At 44.7% G+C, this 17992-nt stretch overlaps 1 protein-coding gene across 1 annotated transcript; it reads right to left on the reverse strand.

Annotated features, from left to right (window-relative positions):
• Positions 1 to 3763: 3763 nt before the first annotated feature.
• HNRNPU (heterogeneous nuclear ribonucleoprotein U) lies at positions 3764 to 17657 on the reverse strand. Its single transcript, XM_064445815.1, has 14 exons — positions 16688 to 17657; positions 15541 to 15652; positions 15340 to 15413; positions 12828 to 12967; positions 11242 to 11341; positions 10054 to 10166; positions 9382 to 9645; positions 9015 to 9134; positions 8376 to 8504; positions 7869 to 8037; positions 7095 to 7334; positions 6445 to 6647; positions 5307 to 5378; positions 3764 to 4893 (listed from the first exon to the last, which is right to left on the reverse strand). Exons 1-14 carry the CDS (start codon positions 17436 to 17438, stop codon positions 4840 to 4842), a joined length of 2541 nt encoding a protein of 846 aa, XP_064301885.1. The 5' UTR covers positions 17439 to 17657; the 3' UTR covers positions 3764 to 4839.
• Positions 17658 to 17992: the final 335 nt, after the last annotated feature.

The raw sequence follows: 17992 nt of genomic DNA on the forward strand, positions 1-17992 counted from the left end.
AGAGAAAAATGGGCACCCTGTCCATCCTTGTGCACAAACCAGGCAGCAGATCCCTGGATCACGACTTAGTGTAAATTGCATCTGCCCGTGACTACCAAGTTTTAAAAATTTTTTGAGCATGAAAAAGTTTGAGGAAAAAATTGGCTGAGCTGTCTTACCCATAGTTCTGATTTCAGTAACTTTTAAGACCCAAATGACTCTGCAGATTGGAGTCTACTAAACCAGAAAAGAGAACAAAAAACTTGCCCTAAAGTAACTTGTATATCAAGTCACTGTATGAGTAATCATATTACAAGGTTTTTTACATTTGCCTTTGTTTTTTCTTCTGATGATGACAATGTGTTAAGCATTTAGCATCTTTTCTTAAGCTACAGCTGAGTTTACACAGCAACTGATTCATTGCTGAATCTTCCTGCCGCTCCCAGCACTGGCTGAAAGACAAACTAAGGCAAGAGCCACATCCAGATCAATTACTGGCCAAGTCCTGATTTCAGTCGATTCCCCTAATGGGTAGCCCTGAAGCAGCCCGCTGCCCTGGAGGAGACGGCTTGTGCCTCGGTCACCAAGCAAAGGAGAAAAGCTGCACAAAACTAATCGCTAATCTGCTATTAAAATACAGAGAGGCCTCCTTGCCCCCTCCCCCTACACGGGGTGGCTTTGTATAGGGGGAGGTGAGCTGTGCATGACAGAGAGAGGCGCTGCTCTAACTTCACCGCAGCCGGTTTGTTAACACCGGAGTTACAAAGCTGCTCCTCTGCATTTCCGCTTTCCCCTCAGCAGCTTTTTCTGACATCCTGGAGCTCTCCCCATCCTCCACAGCACTTCAGGCCGAGACAGCTCCAGCCGTACTCACACCTACCTTACTAGCTCACAACTACAGTACAGCAACGCTTCTTTGCTTGGGAGAGTCCAGCCCCTGGCAGCTGCACATCTGCAGAAGCACTGAAGTACCTCACGCCTCTGTAACTCAGTTTGAGGTCTTGTGGCTTAGTCTGAGGTTGCACTTTTATAAAGTGCTGGCCTAGTTTTCTAAAAGGTCATGAACAAGGAAATCTCTAAATCCTAAAAGATGACCTCATCACTTATTCCTATTAAAAACATTGGTCAACAGTGTTACAAAAGATTAAAAAACCCCTAGTGGCTTACACCACAAAGATTTTTTTCTTTTTGCAAGGGGCATGGACTGCATGCGGCACAGCCAGCGCACGGATTTAATTTATTCCGCTATCAGAAAAATTGGGCAGAATTGAAAAAGGTCTTTGCTGATCAAGAATTATTCTGCAATATGCTGAAAGGATCTCGTGTAAAGGTGCTACTTACACCGAGCTCCTTCCTACATGCACACGACAGCGTTGCCGGGTGCTCCCCGTGCAGCACAGGAGCAGCGCAGCACGCTAGAAGGGCCAGCTCATGATAGCAGAGCTGGGGTTCAGGGATAGGGACCCCCTTGTAACGCACCCAAGAACAAAGGCCAGGCCTGGATATCGCACAGGTAAGGGTCTCTTTACGAAGCCCATTTACTCTCAGAGCACCCAGGACACAGCCCTGTGCCAACACACGGTGTGTCAGGGAAGAGCTTCCACACACACACCCTGTGTCTCCTAGCGACCGTTACCAGCAAAGGCAGAAATAACTGGAGCTTTTTTATGTTTTTCTTTTTTTTTTTTTTAAGCAGGAACTTCCTCCTGAGCTATCCAGCACAAACCTGCCTTCAGGCCGCAGTTAAGCACACGTGGCCCCATCATGCAACGCAGGGTGGCTATAACCTGTTGCGAGGTGTGATATAAACAGCTCCAGCAGACAGGGCTGCCAGGAGAGTACCATCGGCAGCAACGCTACTGCATGGGCAGCACGTGCCAGTTCTACTGCTACTGAACCAGCTCCAAGGCTCCCCAGGTTTGTGCTCCATCATAAAAAAAAAAAAAACTCAAACCAAACCCACAAACCCTCAACCAGTAAAAAGCAAGCCCAGTTTGTACTCCCTTAGAAAAAAACCCACCCAAGCATGAGCCCAGACCCGGTGTTGTATGTCGGCAGCGCCCGCACCACTGCCACCACCCACAGTACTGGTGCCTTGCCTCATGTAAACAAGTCCTTATAAGCTGCGAGAAGTTACTCAACAGGTGGCTCTGCCCTCTCGTTTGGGTAACGCACAGCTGCACTTTCCTCACATTTCTGTAGCCATCAGCTAAATTTTCTATTGCCTTTTCTAAAAACAAAGGGCAAATTTAGGTGTTTTAGCAATTTTCTAGCTAATGGCTTTTCCATACAAGCCATTTTCACATGGCAAGATAAATCCCTTCTCCAGGAATCATCAGAGCCAGGAGGAATTGAGGGAGTGTCTCTCCCTTGCAGGCACACCCCAACTGGATGAAGGTGAGGCCTCATGCCAGTGATGGTCCCTGCTCTACCAGGGTGGGGCGGGCAACTATTTCATCTGCTGCCTCGCTTACTGAACTACACCTGCCTCAGTGGCGCTCATGCTGAAGCTTTTTTGGAATCTACACAGGCAGCAGAGAGCCCCGAACTTAGCGCAACAGCTTTTTTCATGCAGGAGTATTTTTAGTAGAAACAGATACTCCTTGTTCAAGGGTAAGACAGTTGAAGCACTTCCTCTCATGTGTGGCTTTTTTTTTTTTTTTTAAACAACATACATTGAAGAATTTAAAACAAAACATCCCAGACTTTTGAATTAAAATACAAGCTTTACAACCATAGTAAGTGTAGGCTCTTATATTTCAGTTTAAGACTATATAATTTTATAGAGTACCAAAATAAGCAAAGGATCAGCACTCCATACAAAGTGTTAGTTCGTGTAAGGAGGGTAGAAGGGAGATGGACTTTAATTACAACTAAACTTTTTTTGCAAGCCTAAAGAAAATTCCATTTCAGCAAAACAGATTTGGGTTTAGATTCCCCGCATTTCTAGTTCATTAAAGTGTTTCTTTAGAGACGATTTACATTTTTTTCAAAGTAAAGGGATGATTTAAAGCAATATTAACAAGGAGGTGGTGCTGTTAATGTTTAATGTCAATATGCAACGTCATCTGCTATAAAGGCTAGAAGAGCAACACAACTTTATCTTAACTTCTGAAGACTATTAGAAATCGACTAACATTTGAGAAAAGTTTCAAGCACGCTACACCGACTCTAGGTCTATGCTGCTGGCAAGCCCTGCCGGCCTGCGCGCTGCCACGAGGAACGCAGCAGCAGGCAAATCCCAACGCCCCGCTGCTGGCGGTGACACGTGTTCTCACATGTACACCACAAGTCCGACTCAGTTATCTCTTGCCCCTATCTTATGGGATTAAAATGCAAGGAAATTATTAGCCAACATTGCCACTACAACTTTACAAAAGCATTAATCTGAACGAAATAGCGGTTAAAACAAACGGAAGCTCTCTGTTCAACTCCAGGATTCGTTCTCTACAACAACCCTCCTTCTGTCCTGTTCCCTGTCCAGTTCCTTCCCCCGCTCCTTCCCTAACATCTATTTTACAATAAATAGGTTAAGTGGATTTACATGATGCAAGTGCAACTCAAGACTTTTGCCCTATACATATAACCATGTTAAATTGTGAGATTATACACGTGATATATCTCTAACAGAGCAACCACCAATTTAGATTTTTAAAGAAACACAAGTATTTCAGCATGTACACAGTAATGAGTTTAAAACTGTCCAACATCATCGCTTTCATACATTCTCTTCCTCTTTATAGCCTTAAGGGGATTTTAGACCTTGATGGCAACAATCCCAAAACAAGAGTAAAATGAGTTTATTTTATTGCAAACAAACGTCTAGAGTTAAGTTTCTCCACCCACTTTCTTTAAAGAGAAAAGGAATCAGCAGGCTAAGGAGATACACCCATTTGAGAATTGACATGATTAAAAATTAGATATAAAATGGGTGACTCACAGTTTCATTAGCTTACAAAATGGTGGAGTAACTACTACAAGCACACTAGGTATACAGTATTTTGTGGGGAAAGAGTTATACAGACACACAGCTAACTTCATATAGATCCCATTAGACAACTGGATTTACAACAAGTTTTGTTTAATAAGAAATGGGCAAAGCCAGCTTCTTTTCAGAATCAAAATGCAGAACAAATGGAAAAGAAATTATGGTGTTGTACCTTCACAAGTTTGAGCCTCCACAAATAATGCAACCAAGTTTTACAACTTTAAGAGCTTCTACATACACTCCACCTTCACTATCGAGCCCCAGGTTTCCTCTTTGCCCCAACATCTCATTGAGTTCCAAGTGTTACAAAAAAAGTCCTAGTTATTGCCAGAAACTTTTACCTCCCCCTCCTCCCCTCCCCACCCAGAAGCTTCATAGAGAAGATGGAGTGTAATACGGAGCTTTACATGATCTCACGGTGCTCACGAGGGCTATGAAGGAGCCTCCGCACAAATCTGGTTGCTAACGTTTCGATCGTATTGTGACATGACTCACGACTGTTTCTTAGAAATTGGGGGATGGGGAAAAAGGAGAAAATTCTTTAATAAAAAGACACCAGGTACAAAGCAACGTTTTACTTTTGTTGTGGTAAAAAAAAAGTCACATTTTACAGATAAAATGTAGAACCCTGAAATACTGACACATTCTCTTATCGTGCACAATGCTGAGGTTCTCTTACGAATCACTTTAAAACTGCAATTAAAAATGTACAAAAAAAAGAAAAGAAAAAAATCAACCCACAAAGCTTCTAAAAAAGGAACCCGCAGGCACTTCCTCTTGTGGAATGTTTAAAAAGTTAGCCTACTAAAGAAAACAGTCGACTTCTTGTGAAGGTTTTGGAGAAATATGTATCAGTTCATTTATTTGGGTATTCAATAATATCCTTGGTGATAATGCTGACTCCATGGCTTCTGACCCCAGAATTGCTGCAATAAATGGATAAATAGTTAATTTTAACCTGTAATCACATTATGGTTACATTTCTTACAGAGAAAGAGGGTTTAAACAAACATCTAGTTCTCCTGGAACTTGAGGAGATTAAAGTCCTCTCAAATAGCAGCAAGTTCCTGAACAACTGAAGGCAGCCAAGCTCACTTCACAGTAGTCACGTGACACCAAATACTACATACCATTAAGACCAATAAGCCCTGGCTGGTATTTGATATATCAAGACCATCAGGCCAGATTACATTTTGCGCAGAAAACTATTCATAGTACTATTACCTGGCACTCAAAGAATTTGCTATCCAGTTTTGATCACATATCTAATTATTTCAAACAGTATTTTGAAACAATCAAGTTAACAATCAGTGAAAAGGTAGAAGTTATGACTACTTACACCCTGCTGCCACTGGTTGTAGCCCTGAGATTGGTTTTTGTAGCCACGATTATTTCCCCTTCCTCTGAAGTTCTGCAAGAGGACAACAGGGTTTAACTACTTCATCTGTACAGATTTTTCAGAAGTGTGTTAATACCAATCTTTCCATCACCACCAAAACATCACATACCTTGTATTTGAAAGATTCTATATGGTATCAGGCCCCGGTTAAAACCAAGAACAAAAACCTCCCTGAAAAACACCAGAATACCGAAAAGCCTCCCCCTCCAAGCAACTGCTTCTTAAACATGGGGCAAGAACCTCAGAATTAATAAGCAAGCTCAAACTGTGCTGCCAGTGGTCTGGAAAGCTGGCTAATCCAGTTTTGACTCACCCTATTTCCAGCTGCTAAACTGCACCAGGACAGCTAAAAATACAGGAGCTTGCTTATTTTTAGTTAGGAAAGGCTGTAGTTGCTACAAGGATGTGTTATCTGATCAGACAAAAGGATATGGGTCATAGAACTGAGAATAGAAGAGCTAGTCCACAAAACTTCAAGTAAAAGTACAGAAAAGGGACACTAATACAAATAGATAAAATATCACATTTCCCGTTTGTCAGTATTAGACAAACCTGAGCCATGTTTACTAGCTTGGGCTCCATCTGCTGGCTCTTCAGTAATCCAAATTATATTTTCAAATACTTCTGCTGATATTCTACCAGTTAAGACCTAGGCTAGTACGTCTTCACTAGTTGTGTTTGAGACCAGTCACCAAAACAAAGACTCTCCAATGCTATGACCAGAAACTTCCCTAAATGCACGATAAAGACACACCTTGACCCTCAGGCCAAACAGTGGTTACTACTACTTGGAGGGGGAGGGCAGGGGGTAAGTCATCAAACACAAGCCCTACAAGTCTTCATCTTGAAGAGAAGAGAGGGACAGTCCTAACATGGAATCCCCACATCAGCATCAGAACGTCTTCCATGACATTCAGAGCTCTGGGCACATGCTCTGAACTAGAAAGTGAAGCTTTTTTTGTATGGGATTAGTGCAGTTCCACAACTAAGTCTGTGGCTATCTGCAGCCACCAAACCGTTGAGACACCATCATCCAAAGCACTGCAGTTCAACTAATAAATCCCCCCAAATGCATCACCTGGTTGTAGTTTCCCCTGTTGGGCATTCCACCTCTGTTATAGTTTCCTCTGTTTGAGTAGCCACCTCTGCTTGGAAAGACAGGGCCACGAGGATATGGGTAGCCAATTGCACCGCTGCTGCCACCGCCGCCACCACCACCTCCACCACCTCGCTGTGGCATGTTGCCCCCCCTTCTGTTGTATCCACCACGATTGCCAGGGACTGCAGGAAGAGAGTTACTTCAATCAAGTAGTTATATCTAAAGTATTTCTTGCGCGACGATTATTGTTCAAAAGGATGACGGCATAGGAATCAGTTGTCCAATTTCAGTGCAAAAATGTCAATGCAAAGATTAAATCACCTGGTCATAGTGAAAACTGGTAATTTAACCACACACTATCCCCCAATACAGCCTGGTACACAAACGAATACCAAACCTAACACAGAAACTCAAAAGCTGTGCCTCAAACCACGCAAACAGCATAATCCAGGATTTTGGCAATCCTCACTTTTGAAGTTGGACGATTAACTTTCCACTAATACATTAAAACTTACTGAAGTTGAAATCAAGGTTCCAACTACATAATCACTGCAATGCAAGTACCACAAGCTTTCTTCTTCCTCAGCAGCAGCAACCTCTAAAATTTACAGGTGTACTTCTAGGCTCACCTCCTCCTCTGAAGTTGCCCCGCATGTTGAATCCTCCACGACCTCTCTGACCCCTATTAAATTGATTTTTATTGCTCTTCTTGTTCTTCTTTGAGCCAGTGTTCTGTTTCTTTTCCGGTGGAAGAGATTTCTTACTTTCTTCTTTATATTGTTCCAAAAGCTTCTGAGCTTCTTCTTTTTGCAACTCTACATAGATTATTTCATCAAAACATTCTGCTACCTCTGGCAGTGTGAAGTTCCCTATAATTGCAAAAACACTGAGTATTCAGCATCTACATTCAGCTACAATTAAAGCCGTAATTTAATCACCTTTCTCCCATTCTTCCTCCCACCCCCTGCATTCCCTCAGCATAGGGACAAAATTACATAATTTGACCATTTAAAAAAATATAACAGTGACAGAAGAAATAAACAGGTCTTCATGGAGTTGCCAGTACTGTTCCAAACCTTGAAAACATTCTGCCTAGATCTTTTTTTCTTTTATAAGCCTCCACTCAGAATACCAGTTTCTGCCAAATATGTCACTTATATAGGGCACTTTATGCCAAGACAGCTTTGTGCATCTGCATGAAGCTTATCAGCATAACTGAGTAGTGTTAAGGACTGCAGCAGAGGGAACACAATATAGTGTTGTCCTACAAGTTACAATAGTCTTCCAGTTTTGTTTAAGTACAACTGTTTAAGATAAAGTGATTTTTTTAGACTTCACGTTTACTTAATCCTTTAAACAGATACTCAGCATCCTAAAACACAGTATAGGATTATGTTCCATGCCTTTCATTTTGAGAACTGCATGCTCTGGAAGATCTTTTCCCTCCACCTCTGCCTTCTTTTGTGTTCTTTGCTTGTAGTCTTCATCTTTTGGGCAAACAACAACTGCTTTGCGCTGGAAGCCTGCAAACAGGCACATTTTTCTCCTCTGCGCAGCTGCAGACACATTTGTCTGAAAAAAATGCAGTAACTTACTACACGTAGCTGTCATTGTAAGAGTTAAGGAAGTCAACTTATGGTGTATAGACTTCACCTCTACAAGAGCTTGCAATGAAGTTTACAAATAACTGGACATAAAGATGCTGCATAATGCAAAGTTACGAACTCATATCCACGTGTTAAATCACTATTCCTCCCACATCCCATAAATCCAGAGAAGTTCAGACAAGCATTTGAGTAGTAAGTCAGTAAGTGAAACAACTGCTATTACAATGTAACTCAAATCCCATTTAACTACTGCACTACAGCCTATAACAAATTTGTTCAACCATTTTTCAGTGAAGCTTCTACCTGATCCAAAATGAAATTCCGCTTCTTACGAGCTGCGATCTCAATGAACTTTCCAAGACACTGTGGAGCTCTCTGCAACAGCGTGTTAAGTTTTCCAGTGTCCGCCATCTGCCGCTTAAAACCTGCAACCTATGGAAAGATTTCCCAGAGTTAAGTAGCCCTGATACGCATGGCTGACATTTTTCTTTACTAAATGCTTTTCACCTCGCCTCAAAGACTGTTCAATTCAAGGCCACAGCTACAAACTCTTAACTGAAATTCCCAAAGCCTCTGTAACACAGAGCTTTGCAACACAAAATCTAGGTGAATCAACACAGCTGAATCTAAGGTATACTCATTACATTACTAATTCAAAGCTCAGTGTTCTGTTCTGAGGACAGCAATATAAAGAGAAATAGAACTACTTAAATAGTCAAAAACAGTTGACTCTTTCTTACATAGTACCACAAAAAGCTTCACAATCCTGCTGTACCACATACGAGCAGCAGCTCAGCAAGATAGAAGTCTTTAATGGTCACCAGCTAACCAGCCAGTTTCTTAATGTCTTTCATACAGAAGAACCCCATGGCAGCCAAAAGACCTTGGATTTACAGCAGGTCTTTAACGTATCGACAAATAAAATGTCATATTATCACTTACCATCATTTTGTCCATAATAGTATTTGTCCCAAGAATGTTGTATTTCCCAGGATTTGCTGCTGCATGTTTGGTAACCCATGTAGTCTTGCCAGCTCCAGGCAAGCCAATCATCATCACCACCTATGACGACAGGTTCTATACTTGAGATACTAGTTCAAAGATTTTTTTCTTTATATGCAACTTAGACCAGTAAGCCTAATGGGAACTCAGTGGGGGGTGTGGGCCAGGGGGGCTGAAGAGTCACAGGATACCAAGTATTAAAGCCCTCAGACAGAAAGGTCAGAGTGTTGTGTAGTAAGTCTGCTTAAAGTCTACCACTTCTGTTCATTTATCTCAAAAACTTTGAGATTCCCAACAAGAACCTTACCTCACAATCTTTCTTTTGCTCAGGTCCCTTTGGTCCTCGGACCCTATCCTCCAGGGGTACCTTCTGGATGAAGGTATACTCTTCAGGTACAGGAAAGTAAGGTTCCTCCTTCTGACCAAAGTTGAACTCAACCGCACAGTTGTGGCAGAGAACATGGGGGAAGAGTGGCCGCCCATCAAGAACCTCCTTACTTATTTTGAACGCAACACCAAGCTCTTGCCCATTCTTGGAATATGAGAGCTCCACTTCGTCACCATCAAAATTCTGGTTTTCAAACAAAGCATTAGTTTGGATAAAATTACTCACCTCGCTCTATAAAGTTATATTAGTAATTTCACTATATTGCCTATATTCACCCAACTTCTGTTATACTGTTATATCATAAACAAACTACTTAAAAGCTTTATCTTAAAATGAGCTGCTGCCAACAATCATCTTGTTTAAGATCATGGGTTTTTTTAAAAGGCTTTGAAGATATTTGTCTGTGAATATCAAATTGTAACATGTTCACAGCAGTTGCTGTTGATAATACCTGCTATTTTCTGCCTCCTCCCCGTGTTAAACAACTCGTCTTTCTCACACTTTCTGTGTACTTGGTTTACTGCTTCTCACATCAAAGCAGTCTAAAGATTCAAGGATGTTTTTCCTCAGAAAATATAAGTGAAAACTTACAGCAAAACATCCAATCACATCATTTTCATCAAACTTCTCACCAAAGTCTTCGGTCTCACAATTGCAAGTCTTTATTCCTTTTAGAGAATACCCATAAGAAAATTCTTCTTCACCTGAAGAAATAATTTAAACTTATCAAAACCAGGCATTTTCACCTAACCTTTTAGAAACACAATCACTTTACAGCTACTTAAGTTGTTCTTCAGAATGTTTTTATTAATGACAAAACAAGCCATGATTCCAACATATCTACAGCTTGTTTTGAATACAAGAACTTGATACTTTCACTTGAGATGGAATAGCAGTCTCCCCCATCCCTGTTTTAAGAGCTTTAAGCTGCTACTTCCAGATTCACGTTGACATAAAGCTGAACTGCCAGATAAAGACATGACCAGGTATTTTTAAACTCTGAAGACCTGATTATGCACCAGTATACCTGTAACGTAGTTAGTCAAAGACTTTCTGACTCCAGTAGCACTTACCCCTCCCCATTTTAAAGGGAGTTTAGCAGATATTCAGCCTATGTGACAGCTGAGGATGGAGCTGCAAGGAACAAGCTAACAGGAAGCGTCAAACATAACGTCTCAGGTGGAACTTAAGTACTTAACTAGAAAGCTGCTGCTGACATCAGAACATACCAATTCATACACATCTCCCTCAAAGATGTGTCTCAGCAGCAGGTATTAATTAGAAATATCACTGTGATCAGTTCCCATGTACCTAATGAAGTGGTACTTCTTTCTTCCTAGCTGCTTTCAGAAGTGAGGATTCTCCCTCCCAAGCCAACAGAATGATAATGTAGTTATCCAGTTTTTCTTCACTGGTTAAATGTTACACCAGTCCCCATCCTTAGAAAAGGGGCAAAAATCCCTCTTCCTATTTATGACACTAAATGAAAATGAGAAATCCTGAGTCTTGCCAGGCCTTCCAAGAATGTTCTCCACAACCCATACTTGACCACAAAAGAATTAAATCCCCAATCATGTAATCCTTACAGGCCTGAACACTACTTGGTCCCAGTAATAAACCTTCTCGCACCATATCCAGTGATCAATTCAAGTTAAGACCACTTTTTAGAACACCCAAGCTACAATCACTAAGCTCTTCCCATCTGCTTAAGAAAAAATTACTTAAAACTTCAACCACATACACAAGAAATACAAAAGTAATCAAATATTTAAGTCTTACCAAGCAACATTCCACTTGTGTTCAGCGACCAGCCAACTCGCACTTCATGTATGTCAATGTCTTTTGTGTACAGATGTTTAACAGGTATCTTTTCTGTAACCTGTTTTTAAATTATTCATTAAACGATATGTAGCATTTATTAGACACTAACAAGACGGAAACACAAAGGTAACATCTGGAACCTTTACACTTTGGTTAAATCTTTTCTATGCCTAAGTAATCATCATCTGCAAAAATAAAACATGCTTAAGTATGTGAAATCACAAGCTAATCACTCAATAGTTACATCTCCTGACTGAGCAATGAAGATGCAAAATACCATATACCTTCAAACACTTAGTCATAGCAGTCCCTCTCGGTGGCCAAAAGCCTCAATCCTTTTCATACTGTATTAAAGTTACAAACAAGATGTATAAATATTTTTAACAATAATCGCCATGAAGTTGGTATTCACTTTGCTAATAAAATGTGGTAATGGGTAAAAAAAATTGCTTAACAGACTGCGGAAAATATTACACTCATCTCTTTCCACAGTAAGCAGACTTCCTGGGCAAGCTGCCAGCTTCCAAACAACATAACCAGATTTTGAAAAAACACCTAAAAGCACTGGAATCTGTAGGCAACCAGCTATTTTCTAACTGCCTTTATAAATTTCACCAAACTTAAGTGGAAAAGCTTATTAGTATCCTACCAGTATCCACAACTATTTGAGTCAGGTGACCGAAGTGAAACTGATTTGAAAGTGAACTGGGCAATAAATACTGACATCAATTTCACTCCACTGGCCTTCCAAAGTTAGAGGTACCAACAGACTCAGAAATCACTCAATGCAAGAGTATGGAGAATGGGATCACTACCCACTCCTCACAGTAGGAGTCAGATTTAAAAGTACTAGAGGAAGAGAACAGAGTAAGCATTTATATACACAGGCACATCATATGGAAAGAAGGCTTTAACACTGCTAAGTAAAAAAAACAAAAAATCAAACTTTGTGCCTCCTTCTTTTGTCAAAAAGTTTGAGAAATCTGTTTATTACAACGCTGATTGCTCTTTGCTGATCTTACCCTTTAGGAGAACTTTTGCTCTCATAATTCAAGCACTTGCTAAATACTCACATTTGCTGCATGCACAAGCCAGAATTACTCGGGTTGGAAGGGACTTCTGTGGGTCATCTAGCCCAAATGCCTGCTTAGAGCAGGTCAAACTCAGACTAAACAGGGACAAAAGGGCTGCTGGAAGAATTTATATCCCTTTAAAAAAAAGCCAAGCTTTCTGTAATCTTTAGAAAATACAAGCAAACATCTGACTAGCGAGTGCCAGAACTCTTCATGTGGTACCGAATAGAATTTTGGTTCAAAAATGAGAGCAGAAGTCACACATTCAGGGAAAATGCAAGCTGCTTTTTTTTTTTTCTGTTAAATGGAAGCTCTTAAAGAGGAAGCAGTTTTCCAAACTGAGATGTCTTTTATCAAGAACCACTTTACAGGCTCATAAAAGACCTCAAAGTTCTGTTCACCTGAATTAGTTTCAGCTAAGTGCAAAAAAGCATGCAAAATACTCTCCCATAAAACACCAGTTTAACTCACCTTCATCTCAAAGCAGACTTTGCCTTTAGAAACTCCATAGGAGGCTCTCCCTCCAGCCCAAAGGAAAGCAAAGCTTTCCATGGTCAGAGAGGAAGCACTAAACCGGTCTCTTGAGATTTTAAAATGCAGGTCACAGTTATCTGTTAACATAAAAATCATTCTGTTTACTCTTATTACAAAATAGAAGTACAGCTGTCCAATTTTTATGCATTAACATTACAGCTTTCAAAGGCGATTTTCAAGACAAATGGCCAGCAAGCACTCAGTATCTTTCAGGAAAGCAACCGAACACATTCCCAGATAGAGCTGCAGGCTGAAGCTCAACCAAAAAAATCTTACGAAGAACTAGCGAACAAGAATAATTTTCAAGGTGCCATCTTCACTTCTGTCACAAATTCCCTTTTTTTCCATCTGCTTAAAACCTTGAATTTCACCTTATCTATTTGAGAAGATTTTTGGTCAGTTACCTGAGGCATTTCCATCAATGTAGAGCAAAGGAATATGCATCATGCTCTTTGCATTATTTGCTAGATACCTTTTTTTGAAATCTTCTTACTCCTCATGCCCAAGCCTAAGGGCAGCCGAGAAGTAATCAGGAACACAAGTATTTTTAAGTACTGAAAGTAGTACTGTCTTTGGTTCATGTAGTCATTTAGCAAGTCCAATTAGATTAAGCCAATTAAAATAAAGTCAGTTAAGTCAAATGCAGATAGGTTAAGCACGCAGAGTGTGGTTAAGAGAACCCACTTCACCCAAGTAACATGGTCTGCACTATGAATTCACCTATCACTCTAAGAACTTAAGTGGAACCTTTGTTTTACAGACATCTTCAGAGCTGCAGCACCATGAAGTTTCAAATTAATCTTCTAGTAGGTTTCAAAAAGACAACGCAAAATGGTAACATGAGGTGCAGGATATAGCACTTGAATTCCCCAGAGCAAGGAATCCACTGAAGAAATTCCAAACCTATTTGACAGTTACAAGAAAGGAGCAAAATTAGCAAGCAGTGAGTTCTGCCCTGGTATAAAATCTGCATGCTGCCCGAGTACACTAAATTGCAGTCTTCCTTGTATTACTGGAAACTCTCATGCACGAGATCTTGTTTCATTTGCATAAAGCCACCTGCAGTTGCAACTACAATACTTGTGATCCAAGTGTTTTCTCAGTATTTCTAACTTTTTTTTATTGCATGAAAACCAGATAAAATTATACAGAAGAAACCTACCTGTGTAGGTTACTTTAGAACAAGTGAGAACAGAATTTGAAGTTGCAGCTTCCTTGTAAGACACAGGTAATAAAAAGAAGCCCTTAAGAGTGCTAAACCTCTTATGTCTGGATCATTATGGTCCAGAAGAGAGCACGCCAAGTTGTTACACAATTCAGTCTTAAAGCTATGTTTGATTCTGATCTCCAAGCAGTCTGTTGACACTTTAAATCACAATGTCTGTCCAGTAAACAAAACTTCCTACTAGAAATATTAATAATGAAAAGCAGCTACCAGTCAGCCATTGGGAAGATCAGAAGCTCCCACAAAGGCGGCTATCTCCAGGTTAGCAGCTAGAAACTTGAGGTTTAGCCATCAGAATGCCATGACAGCATATTCAGCTAAACGGCTGTAAACTTATATCTCCTTCCATTTCAAAGCATTTATCAAGAAAACCACACCTGGCACTACTAGCAAATATGCCAGACAATGCCAAAATTTAACCTTTCTTTTCACGGCACTTTAAGAACCCAACAGGTTTTTTAATACTGCACTAAGTGCTTGTGCTTACCCTCAAAAATACAAATGTCAAATTTGCCCCAGTCATGGTACATCACAAGAACAGTGAAATTTATAGTCTGCCCCAAGAAAACCCCCACTGTTTGTAGGTACCTGCCTATTTCTACAGCCTCCTGACCAAGTCTGTTTGCCAACCCATTTGCATAGATCACCCCCCTGCCCCACAAGCTCCCAGGCTGCAGGAATGGGTCATTTTTCAGGAGGCCTTACCTGACTCTTTTGTTAAATTTATCAGAAAACATGGACAAAATACTCCACTGGTTGGCACATAAATAGGGCCTCAGGCAAGTTATGCAGGAAGCTCACTTAAATTGTACTTCTATAACCACCTACACCACTGACTCTCAGAACCTTCTCAAGTGAAAAGCTCATGTGCTGTATGATCCGTTTCTCAAGCTGTTTCTAGGGTGTTCTATGCTCACTACACTTGGCCAGCTTAGTTTGCATTCTAGAGGAGTGTTTTGGTTAAAATTTCTTCAGAAAACTGTATAACAGACTTCACAGAAAAAAACAAGCTTATTACTGCTAATATAAAGACCCACATGTCCTTCTGTACTTTTGCATACTGAAAACAGGTGGAAATGCTATTTGTGATTTTTTTTCCTTTTTAAAGTTACTTAGTAATGAAAATCAACAAGCGTATTCACCCCACAATTCAGAAAGTGTGGTTTTAAGATTCAAAGCAAAACACTGCATCTTTCCAAAGTAAAGGAAAGCATGTTTACTCACAAGTATCAAGACAAACCACTGTGTCGTCAAAATGTTCATCCTCTTCTTCAACAGGTGGTTGAGGGGACTTGGCCCTGAACAAAACAATAAAAAACCCAAAATATTTTAAAGCTACAGGTATTTTCACACTGTTAAAATGGGCATTTCTGCACCTTAGCGCTCTTCATTGACAAAATGCTGCCCAGCATCGAGTTTATTTACCTGCTGTACTTATTTTCCTCAATGTATTCAAAATAGCCACGGCCATGGTCTTCACGTGGTCTCTTCACTCCCCTCTTTTTCTCACCAGGCTTTTGTTCTGTTTTAGCATCTCCTGTAACAGAATTCATGATTTATTTTAATGACAAAGTAACTCTAAATGGGAATAAAATCCTATACGATGGTTCCAACTTTGGAAACTCTAAGAACCTAAAGCGAACAAAAAGCAGTAATAACCTCGAGAACAATTTTGCTCTGCACTACAATAAATCCCCGGTTCTCGAATTTTCTCTCAAGACTCAAAACTCGTCTGCTAAATGGTCTCTGATTTGCGACAGAAGCGGACAGTACACCACGCAGCGGCTGGCAGAGTCCTCCATGTTAAGATCCCCACGGAAAAGCCAGACCGCTCCCAGGCGGCGAGGGAAAAAAAAAAAACCGCCCACCCGCTCCCCCCCCCCGTGACGCTAGTCCCGCCCCCGCCTGGGAGCCGGGCGCTCCCGGCCGCCCGCAAGGGCACCGAGTGGCCCGCCCTACTGCGCCTCCTCCCGGCGGGCCGCGGCCGGGCGGGAGAGCCGCGTGGGGCCGCCCGGCTGCCCGCGGGGAAGGGATTCCGCCGCCGCCTCCTCCTCCTCCCGCCTCCATTGTACCCGGCCTTCCCAACGCCATCCCGTGCGGCGACCAGGCCGGAAATGACGTCACGCCACCGAGCGCTCCTCGGCACAATACAGCGCGCCCCAGCGGCCCCTCCGCCGCCGCCCCTCCCCCCGCGGCCCGCCGCGGCGGCCCCTTCCCTGCGCCTCCCCTCCCCCCCCCCCCCCGCAACGGCTCCTCCTCCTCTGCTGCTGCCCCCCCCGCGCGGGACCCCCCGCCCGCCGCGCGGGGCCCGCCGCGCCGCCTGGAGGGGAGCACGCGGTGCCGCCTGGAGGGGGAAGGGGGGGGGGGGGGGAGCGGCGGTGGAACACACCCCCCCCCCCCCGCGCCGGGGAGGCGCCGCCGTCGCGCCCGCGAACGCTCTCCCGCGCGCACCCCGGAAACCGCCCTCTTGGCCATTGCCCCCATTGCCCCCCCCCCCCCCCGCGACGGGGGTTCCCGGAGGGGGGGGGGAAACTAACGGCCTCCCCGCCCCGTTCCCGCCGCAAACACTCACCCCCGGCGGCCTGAGCCCCGGGGCGGCCGCCGCCGCCGCCACCTTCCGCTTTCTTCTGCTGCTGCTGCTGCTGCTTGGCGGGGCCCGCCTGGCCGGGGGGGGCCGAGGCCCCCGAGGCGCCGCCGGCGCTTTTGCCGGGGGCTTCCTTGGCGGCGGCGCCTCGCGGCTGGAGGAGCGGCGGGGGCTGCTGCTGGGTCTGTTGGGTCTGAGGCGGCGCCTGCTGCTGGGGCTGCTGCTCCCCGTGCCCGTTGGTGTCCCCGGCCACGGCCTCTTCCTCGTCGGCGAGCTCGTCCTCCCCTTCTTGGAATCCCTGGTCGTCTCCGTTCTCATCCTCCTCCTCCTCCTCTTCCTCCTCCTCGCCGCCCGCCTCCTCTTCCATGGGGCCGCCCCCGGCCCCCGCCCGCTCGCCGTTCTCCTCGCCCAACTCCATGGCGTCGCCATCGGCGGCCTCCAGCCCTTCCTCGTCGTCGTCCTCCGCCGCGGAGGCCGCGGCCTGGTCGGGGCCTCCCCCTTGGTGGAGCTGCGAGGCGCCCCCGCCGCTCTCGGCCGCCTCCCCCTCCATGCTGCCGTTGCCAGGCTCAACTGCGCTGCTGGCGGGGCCTCCCCCGCCGGCCTCCTCCTGGTCTAGCGCGGCCTGGAGCCGCTCCATGAGCTCGGCCTTGAGGCCCTTGTCGGAGAGGCGCCGCTTTTTCAGCTCCTCCTTCAGCTCCGACACCTTCAGCTTCTTCACGTTCACGGGCGAGCAGCTCATGGCGGCGGCGGCGGCGGCTCGATCCCTGGGCGGCGCGCGGGCGGCTCCGGGCTGGGGCGGGCGGCGGCGGCGGCGGTGGGTCGAGGCCCCGGCGGGAGGCGGTGGGTGGGTGGCGCGGCTGGTTCGTGCGGCTGCGGCAGCTGCAGAGCGGACCCGCCTGGCGCCAAATCCTTTCACCGAGCTCGCGAGGGAGACGCGCCTCGCGGGGCCGAGCACGCAGCACTGCCCGCCCCGCCCCCGCGCACGTAGTCCCTCCTCTCCCCACCCCCACCGCTACCGTAACGGCCGCCCGCGCGCGCGGCCGTACCGTAAATACCCGCCCGAGCGCAGCCGCTCGCCGCGGACCCCGCCGCCGTCACGAGTCAGGTCGCCGCTCCGCCGGTCTCCCCCCGCCGGGCCGCGGAGCGGAGGGAGAGAACAGCCCTCCCTGCCGGACCGCCCCGCTGCGCGCCCACAGACATACCTGCGCCATGCTGGGCAGGCGGCGGCAGGAAGCGCGGCTGCACGCAGCGCTGTTTTCCCCGCTCCGATACACCGCTTCGGCAGAATAACCC

This window comes from Phalacrocorax carbo, chromosome 3 (assembly GCF_963921805.1).
Source record: "Phalacrocorax carbo chromosome 3, bPhaCar2.1, whole genome shotgun sequence".
In the NCBI taxonomy this organism is placed as follows: Eukaryota; Metazoa; Chordata; class Aves; order Suliformes; family Phalacrocoracidae; genus Phalacrocorax; species Phalacrocorax carbo.